Source organism: Camelus ferus, chromosome 1 (genome assembly GCF_009834535.1).
Source record: "Camelus ferus isolate YT-003-E chromosome 1, BCGSAC_Cfer_1.0, whole genome shotgun sequence".
Taxonomy (NCBI): Eukaryota; Metazoa; Chordata; class Mammalia; order Artiodactyla; family Camelidae; genus Camelus; species Camelus ferus.
The window spans coordinates 33,765,639-33,775,331 of NC_045696.1; the positions used below are offsets into that span (position 1 = coordinate 33,765,639).

The window sequence follows — 9,693 nt, forward strand, 5'->3', positions numbered from 1 at the left end:
ATTTACAACACACAGGTGCATTTATGGCCTCACCATCAATCAATATCACTGGTTACAATAAGAACTCTAAAGTATCCAAATGGCCTGATAGCTTCCTAAAATGCCAACACCGAATTTACACACATATTTTTAGACATCAAGTGTGAGCAAGGAGAAAACGGGAACACAGAATTTAAACAGCGGTCGATTGATTTGCTGACATTCACACCATCCTAATATTCTTCCCCACAGACCTTAAGCCTCAATTACTTTCTTTTATCTGTGCTTTGGTGATTGTAAATCAATTCTTTGTCTTTTCTTTTTTTTAAACTAAGTATATTCAATATATACACTGTGGCCATACTCTGTCTTCACTTGGTGTTTGTTCCTTGGAATGAAATTTCCCTAGTGTTACCTTCGTTTTTGAAAATAATGTATAAAATTCAAACTGTTGAAAATAAACCTCAAATCATCAGAACCTAGATTTCCTGAATCAGGGCTGAAAAGCAATTTAGTTCATATTTTTCTCAAAATGCACCATCACTCCCTAAATATAGCCAAATCTGTCAGAAGTATTCACGCTTTTCTTACTAGACACTTAAGAATTGTTAACAAAAATAAAGGAGTCATCAGAAGGGATTTCAAAAGCTCCAAGTTGGTTTATTTAATGCACCTTAACTGTTCATCTCCTATCGCAGAGTAATGACAGGTTTTCTCCAGGTAAAAGGAAACGAGGAACAAGTTAACAGCCAACAAGTTGAAACTAACTCGCAAAGCTGTGAAAGCAGCAGTGTCAAGGAGTCAGCCAAGGCAGTGCGAACCAGACCCGACCACCTCCAAGCCTGCCATCAGCACAACAGAAACAAACTCGCACAGGAATGTGCAGGGGAAAGGATTTGTCTGACAAGAGAAGACTCCGCGTCAGGAGCCAAATACCGCTAACTCCCCAAGGCTTAAGCTTACAAAATGCCAAATGATTACTGTGCATATGTGGAAACTGTTTTCCTAAGGAAACAAAAGAATTTTAGTGAATCATTGGATATTTGGAAATTTTTTTTTCATTTCTACTGGCTCTGTTCTCTAAATGCAACGATTCTTTCATGCTGAAAGACACGCTTCAAGTCTACAAGAAAAAACTACTAGCCCAGAATAAAGGTTTCTGAATTGTGAAGTCCATAAAGCAGCACATTGCTCTCCGAGCATATGTTTCTGAACTTATTTGAATGACAGATTTTAAATATATTTCAGGGAGACCTGAGGTTTTGGTCCTTAGCCTGTTGGAAGGAGGAGGAATCAGGTGGACTGGAGGGCAGGTCAGGATAAGGGAGAAAGGCCACCGACCTTTTATATATTTTATTTCCCTGACTCTCATACACAGATATTTTGTCCAAAAAATATTCTCACTTTATATATGCAAAAACCGATTTACTTGGCCAGGATCATCTAACTAGTAAATGGCAGAGATGGGATTAGAACCCATTTCTGTCTGACTACAAAGCATCTGTCACGGAAACAGACTAAAGAAAATAAGCATATATAAAATACTTAGTTTAACTGAATAAACAAACAGAAGCCCACAGGCAGCCCGGCACCACATGCTAAGGAAAGTCTAAAGTTATTTATAACAAACATTTAAAAATTAGGGATGTAAACACAGAGATATGGCTATTAAATAATGTTGTGCTCTTCAAAATACATGTGTATCGAGATAAAACTGTCCTTCTATACCTAGAAATGTGTCATCCCCCTGACAAGTCAGACACATAATACAATTAATTGCCTACCGTTTTTCTGGAAACTCTATTTTGGAAATGTGAGCAGAACCAGTTTGTGAGACACAGTCACACCCCGAGATTCTGTGTTTGATTGCTTTTTTTTTTTTTTTGGTTTTTATTTTTCTTAACAGTAGGAGGAGCAAACCAAAAAGAATATTAGCTATTTCTGAGTACACTTGCCTCTCGATGATTTTGGTCATTATCAAAAATCAAAACCATCCCCTGGAAGGATGAAAATTTTCCAGTTTTGACGATGTTCAAAAAAAAAAATGTGCCACAGGCTGAGAGAGAATTTCAAAATTTGCATTCCCAAAATGTTTTAAGTAATGATCACATCGTGAGGGTATGTGCTCTCTTTCAAACTGACTACTTTGAATGAAACAACAGTTTCTGATGTATAAATTTCTGGTATGTTTATATAATCCTATTACTAGATTTAGGGTATGATTTCATTTTTAAAAATGTATCTGTTGTTCATCGAATTGTCAATTAATTCCTATTTCGTTTCAGTCACTGTGCAAAGACTTGGAGCCACAAAAATGAGTCAGAGCCGTGGAGAGAAGGCTGTGAGGAAAATGGTAAAGAAAGTGAACCTCAGGGTTTATCTATGTGGCTAATTATCTTATTCCTCCAAGTAGCTAATATTCAAAGATTTTAAAAATGAGATAAGTAAGAAGGTAACATGAGGTAAACTACTAATTGCTTTCCTTGTTTCTAAAGAAGCCCACATGGGAAGGGAAACCAGTGGAAAGAGAACTTTACCAAAGTTCTCTTTGGGACGGGTAAGAGGATTTGACCAAAACTAGTCCATGAATCTGGGTAAGGCACCAAAACCTCTGGCCTTCAGCTTCCTCTTCTGACAATGAGGAATGTTGACTTGATTATCTCAGAGGTCTCATCCAGCTCTGTGTCCTAATAAACATGTGGAGCTCCAGACAAATTCACACTTAATTTTGTTTCTTAAATTGGCTGCCTCTTCTGATTTTGCAGGACACTGGCCAACAAAACCTTACAGACCATTGAAGGCTAATTCAGTTGCAGACATAGGTCATTTAGCCCAATTCCTAGGAATTAGTTTTGGTCCTCCCTTTATCTATTTTCACAGTAACAAGAAGGGAGGCATCATTCAAGTGTCCCCCCGACTCCATCCCCCAAGGACAAGCATTTTGGCACACCAAAACAATAAGAGGAAGGGACACCTGTTCACTTTAGGCCATCTTTCCTTTCTTCTTTCCTTTGTTTTTCCTCTGCTAAACTATAAGACAAGTGAAGAATAGTTCAGTTACCCCAGTTCAGACCACGCTTGTAAATTACTGGCATAAATCTGGAGTCCACTGAAATATCTATAAACATGGCATTTATGACTTGCTTCCAGCAGCAGATGTTTGGGGCTAAGGGTTCAAGGCACTCTTAGGATCTTCCTAAATGAATAGTTAGAGCAGAAAGCCAGCTGCTTACGGAGGTGCTTTTTGAAAGATTCAGTGCAAAGTTTTGACCAAAACTATTTCCTTCACCGTTTCTGCCCGAGTCTGAAATTCAAGTCTTAGAGAGTTTTTATTTCTTGAATGAAAATGTTTTTCTAGAGATAACACCTTAAATTGTTATCTGTTACTAAATGTATCCATTTGGAGATTACCTTTTGAAAGCTAGCAGGAATTACGGTCTATGGAAACAGAATTCAAGTTAAGTGGCCAGGTTTTAGAACGACAGTCGCTTAACTCTCAAGTTTGCTTTAGGATCTGCCCTAGGGATCATGAGCATAATATTCTTAGTCTCATTGAAAATGCCCTTTGCACAGAAAGATACAAGACAGCGTCTCTTCTGTAGTTGCCCAGGGAGGCACCATGCAGGACGGTTCTACCCTCTGATCATGCTCATCTCTTTTGTTATGAGTCATGTCTCGGTCATCTCCAACTTTGTGAGATGTGAGACTTCGGCGAGTGCTGGGTGAAGCAGGACTTCCTTGCATTTAATGAAAATGCCCTTCACTTAGGTTTCCAAAGAGCACTACCTTGTCCTGGCGTTGGGTTCCCTAGTGAATGGAGCCTCTCTACACATGATTTTATGGATTTCAAGCCTGCCCTTACTATCGGTATTGTAATCTCCATTCTGGTTGACTGCCAGAGACAGCAGTTTGGTTTAGTTATTTTAAAGTTGAATTTTCCCTCTAGCTTCGAATTTTCTGGCTGGAAAGTTACGGGGAGCATAAAACTATGAGGCACTTTCAGCTTTAAGTCTCTACAGTCAAGTTAGTTTGTGCAGTATAGAATTGGAGGGGCTGTTCTTTCTCAAAGAAGTCCTGTATGAATTCTTTTAAAGCCACTTAAGTCTTTGCTTACAGTCGCAAGAAAATGAGATCCTCCACCTCAAATCAGTGGACTGTGTATTGAAACTACTTAGAATATAATTGTATTCTTTCCTCTTAATGAATCTCAACTTATGTTGGACTCACAATGATACATGAGGCACTTAGAACTGACTGTTAATACCACTTCCTGCGTATTATTTAAAAATAAATAAATGTTCATTTGCTAAGTGGATATTCTGCTTCATCCACAAAGGACGCAACATGGATGGCAAAAATCATTAGCATAATACAAATGCTTGCAAAAGGACTTTGGAATGCCTCAACTAAAAACGTACACTACCAAGGACTGGGAAAGAATTTCAAGCTCCGAGGCCAAAGAATCTACTGCATATTAATCTTCTTTATCAAAGAGTTGATTTGGAGCAATGAAGACAAAAATAAGCCTATTGTGCAATAGCAAAAAAAAAAAAAAAAAAAATCCTGGGAGATTGCATGGTATGGTGAAAAGGTGCTACACTGGGGGTCAGGGGATCCCGTGGTCCTATTTTTGTCACCAATTAGCTTTGAAATTTTTAACCTGACATTTCAGCTCCATAAACATCCATTTCCTCATTTGTAAAAGGAGGGGTTGAAGCATGTTTTTCCAGGGTTTTTTTCCCCTAACAAACAGAATCTCAGAGAGATTGTATGACCTAACCAAGGTGGCAGAGTCCAGAGAAAAGAGTGAAAAAATGCCTTCCAAACTTATGACTGAAGTTCTGCCTCCCAAGGGCTTTTCATTCTTTTAAGTGAAAGCATGCATGCAGATTCACCCAGCTGTCACCCTTGAAGATGGCAGAGTAAATACACTCTAACTTATATGACATCCAAAGTGTGACTGTTCAAAACCCCTAAGCACAATTAGAGAACTGGGGATTGTTCTCATCTGTGAACTGCATAGTTCTGAAAGCTTTGCTTTAAGTATCTTCCTAATGTTAACATTATGACTATCTGCGGGGAGGGAGATTTTAGACAACAACAGATTGTATTTAAGATAAGATATCCATGGAGTATGAAGGGAATCTATGATTTCATATTATTTCCCTCAATTTTTTCTGAACATATTTCAAATTTTTTTCTCCTTCTTGCCTACCGTCACTGTTGGAATACAAGTGCATTCCTTCCTGCACATGTTCTGCAGTGTCATCATGCCTTTGGAGCACATGCAGAGATACTGAGTCAAGGGTTCTCCAGAGGAGATGGTAGGGACTGATGTATTAAGGCCATGCCATGAGGAGATGGTGGCCACATGGACCTGGGAACTTAGCATCCCTCAGCAAATTCTGCCTCTATAAGGCACATTGTAAGATTTATGCACAGCCATGCAATTTCTAAGAATTAACGTCAAGGAATATAAAATTTACTCTTCAGATATATTTACATATTACTTTGATTCACTTAGTCTATTGTATGCCTAAATAACACATTGCAATGCAGCCTGATGTATATGCAGTTCACTGTTTTTTTAAGACACTAAACTATTACCCACCAACAACGTATAGAATATGTTCAATTAAAAAGTGCAACTTAAAACTTCCAGTGTAGGGGGGAGGGTAGAGCTCAGTGGCACAGCATGTGCTTAGCATGCACGAGGTCCTGGGTTCAATCCCTAGTACCTACATTAAAAAAAAATTTTTTTTCCAGTATACATTTTGCTTCTAGGGAAAAAGCTGAGAGTACATATGCCCAGAGTTTGAAGTTCCACAACTTTTCAAAAAGAATTTTCTGCTATATAATCATTAAGAGGGAAAATGTACCTATGTTTAAAATCCATCATAATAAGCCATTATTACATAGTAAGTTACAAGGACTTCAGAGCAATATAGATTTGAGAAAAAAAATCAGTTCAAAGATACACTACAATAATTAAAAATAGAGAAGTAATATAAAACTTTAATGCTCTTTTCTAACTTTTTATACATGGCCATTAAACTTTCTCTATAACTCTCACTTTTTCTGCTTCTTGTCCTCAACAAGTCAACTTTCCAAATGCAGTAGGACTTGTAGCCCTTATTTTTGTCTCCCAGGCAAGATGCTATTAGGGGTCACTTCCCATGTACGGAGAAAACAATCTTCATGGATAATAATGATAAAACCTTATGGAATGCAAAAACAACCAAAATATGTATTCTCAGATGACTACATTTGGGCCAAGTCAATATTAGTCCCACTTCACCCACGCACCGCATAGTCTAAAAACACTGTCAGCCTGATAAGAATTTCCTGATTTACTCTTTTTTCCAATAGAAAATATAGGTCATCAAAATAAACTCCCGACAGTAAAAGAACAGTGGTTTCCCTACTGTCTTTTTATTTTGCTAGCCAGTTATAGTCAAATAGTTTCTTTACTTGACAAAAAAAAAAAAAAAAAAAAAAGTAATCGTGAACAAGCCAGTGTAGTAAAAGAAACATGAAGATTTCAAGCACAGTTCTCCAGTAAGTTTTTAAGGTCAACTCTGCCTAACACCCACTTTATAAATATCTGCAGAAGCCCAAAGTATAGCAGATGTTGGTTACTATATACTAATTTGTGCCACTCGTCAAGGTGGACAATTCAGATGAAAAAGTCAGCTCATTTTTGTTTCTTGATAGTCTTAGCAAAAGAATGCAATTTGGGAACTGAGGTGGCGGGCTATTACAAAAGTTAGATAAAGTGTGAGTTATTTTTTATTAAAAATGAAATTTTATGATTAGTTATTTATAATTTTTCAGATGCTGTATTTTATTTTCTAGCTCCAAAAAAAAGCATTCTCATTCTAACCCCCACCAGAGAGTCATATTTTAATGGAATTATTTTCACAACTCTAGAAAATAAAACCTTATTCACGACTCCTGCTAATTTAAGTTATTTTTAAGGGGAAAATACTTTTTTGAATGTTTAGTAAAGTTTGAGTCTGTTGCTCGTCCACATTCCAATTGATAATTGAAGGCCTCTCTAGTCTCTGAGATGGAAGAGGGGGGAGAAGAAAAGGGTGGTTCTTCTGGGACAGAGTGTTCATAAAACACATAAAATGGACATCTAGCATCTCTTTGCCTCACTTGCCTGACTTGTCCCTAAATGGTTTTTTTCCATTACTTATATCTTTTATATTTAAAGCCAAAGAAAAACAAATAGTATAAAGAAAATGTTTCAACCTGTCACCCTTGATCACAAATTGCAAAATGCTTTCCCATTCCCCTCCCTAAAAGTAATCTTGCTTTTTGCAAAAGCAAGAAAGTAGGGGTCCTTCCTCTTTTGCCCTAGTTAGTCCTGGTTAAGCTCACACTGTTTAGTAGATAAATCTAGAGTATGTACCCTTTCAGAATCAGCTGAATTTCAGTCCATAAGTTTTAAACAGAAATTATCATTTCTTTCCAAAGTGTAGCACAATAGAGACAGAGGTAGAGGAAATAAAGAAATTAAACAGTCAGATTAATTAAAAAGCCAAACCCTGAAGACCACGATAAAACCTATGATTTTAAAGAAACAAGCAAAAAACTCAATTCTATGAATGTTAGTTTCAGAACCATATCTAGATCCCTGATTGGTGTCTCCACCTCAGAGTGTATAAATCATATTTTTGTAAGTCTCACCAAATCAACCCACCTTAATTCAAGAATCTGAGGACCCTACTTTGGTACAGCCTCTGGCCACGTGCTCCCATATGTGTTTTATGTAGCACTAACTAAGCCTTGACACACACTCTGTTGGCGTTTAGAGAGGAATGTCCAGAGGTGCCTGGTGCTAACTTTCCCAGAACCCTCTCCTCCCTTCTAAAGGAACTCTATCGTCTCCCTAGTTCCTGAACCCTTTTTATCAGACAGCATTCAGTTACTCTTGGCGTGGTGAAGACCCAGCATCCAGTGATCCAAGGCTACCTCTTGTATGGGAGAGGAAAGGGTTCCATCCAACAGACAGAACTATATATAATACCTCTGTGCTTTGATGGAAATTAAAAATGAACGAGGAATTCTGGGATCAATCTCTGTTGTCTATGTCACAGTACGGGAAGAAGACAGATATTACAGAGAACTTCTAGAAAAATTTGATAGATATTACACTAAACCCATGTTCCACCAGAAAATTCCCAGAAAAGTCATTTTTTGAGCTCACCGTCCAGGTAGCCTCCCCTATGTCAGTGACACATTTCATCCTCTTAATTAAGAAAACCCCGAAAGACTCTACCTTTTCGACGGAAAGTACTTGGTTTAAAGGAAGTTTACTCACATACTCCTAAAACAGATTCCCTTGGTGAGCTTCAGAGAACTGAGCCTTAAGAGCTGGGGTGGCTGTGAGACATAGCCTCTGAGCTCCGATGACAACAGCTCACTGAAGCCCCCAGCCAGGCAATGCCTCTCTTCGAATCCCCACCCGTCCACCTGGCTGCTGGTCCCTTCCCGAAGCCTCGTCTGTCTCTTCTCTTCTGACGGCTTTCGGCTCAAGGGCGCTCCCGCATGTCTCAGAGCATCCCCGCGCCACCCGTCCCAGAGGGACGTCGCGGGAGCCCCAGACCGATACTCTCGGTGCCCCTCGCCCCCGCCCCCGGCAGGCTGCCCGGTCGGTGACTCACCTGCTGGCCAGGTTGGGGCGCCGGGTGGTAATAGGCTGTGGGGCAGGTTGCAGCTGCCACAGGGTTGGGCAGATACTGGGGCGCTCCATACGGCTGGGGGTGATACATCACCTCCGCACAACTCATGGCAGCCGGGGCAGCGGCGGCCCCGAAGCTGCCGCCACCGCTCTGTGCGCTCGCGCGATGGGCGCCGCCGCCGCCGCCGCCGCAGCTGCCGCCTCTGTCGCAGCTCCAGCTGCTACTGCGGCGAAGGCGGGTCCTCGGCGGCCGCGGGCTCCGCGCGAGGCGCGGGCTCGGGAGGGGTTGGCAATCAGCGGGGGCCCATGCGCGGGCACCCTCATCTTCAGCCCCTCCGGGTGTCCCCTGGCCTGCGCTTACATAGCGACTCGTGAACGCAGTGGCCCGCCGCGCGGCAGGGTCATGACAGAGCGGCGCTCCGGCGAGGGCAGCGGCGCCCACGGCAGCGCCAGCCGCAGCCGCAGCCGCAGCCCCGGCCCGGGTCGGGCAGACCTGGGGAGCCGGGCTCGGTTTGCATATACACAATGCACGCCAGGGGCTCGTCCTATCACCGGCTCTCCGGGCTGGGAGAGGACCGGGAATGCGGGGGCAGAGAGAGGGGGCCGGCAGGGGAGGGGTGGGGGAGCACCTCGCCTCCCCGGGCTCTGACGCGGAGGTCGGCGAAGTTCCTCCAACTCGGTCCGCGGCGGGCGGGTCGCCCAGCAGGGGGACCCGGAGGAGGGCCGGCCGCGGATTGGAGCGAAGTTGGAAGCCCTCTCCGCCTCCCGGCCGTGGGGTGGTGGTGGGAGGGAATGGTATGCGAGAGGCTCCACGCCCTTAAAGCTCCTCGGATTCCCACCCTCTCTCCTGTCACCTGGCCGTCAGGGCGAGGGCTTCCCAGACCCAAGCTTTTATGGGGAACACCAACGTAGAGGCCAAGGCTAAACGAAGGTCAAGTGACTAACAGATAAAATAGAGCAGGCACAAAATAAACTGGGATTAGCTCCTGCATTAAGCATCACCGTATAAGTGAAAGTTAACTTCC

The 9,693-nt window shown here is 41.9% G+C and overlaps 1 protein-coding gene across 4 annotated transcripts in view; it reads right to left on the reverse strand.

The window, feature by feature from the left end:
- Window positions 1-9,454, reverse strand: part of VGLL3 (vestigial like family member 3) — a 42,293-nt gene extending 32,839 nt beyond the window's left edge. Inside the window, exon 1 of one of the 4 annotated variants that reach the window (XM_032477481.1) lies at window positions 8,652-9,454. In XM_032477481.1, coding sequence (XP_032333372.1) covers window positions 8,652-8,777 — 126 coding nt within the window. In that variant the 5' untranslated portion in view covers window positions 8,778-9,454. Of the gene's footprint in view, window positions 1-8,308; window positions 8,522-8,651 lie in introns of those variants that run through there. The other 3 variants (XM_032477477.1, XM_032477487.1, XM_032477496.1) reach the window with 3 other exon arrangements.
- Window positions 9,455-9,693: the final 239 nt, after the last annotated feature.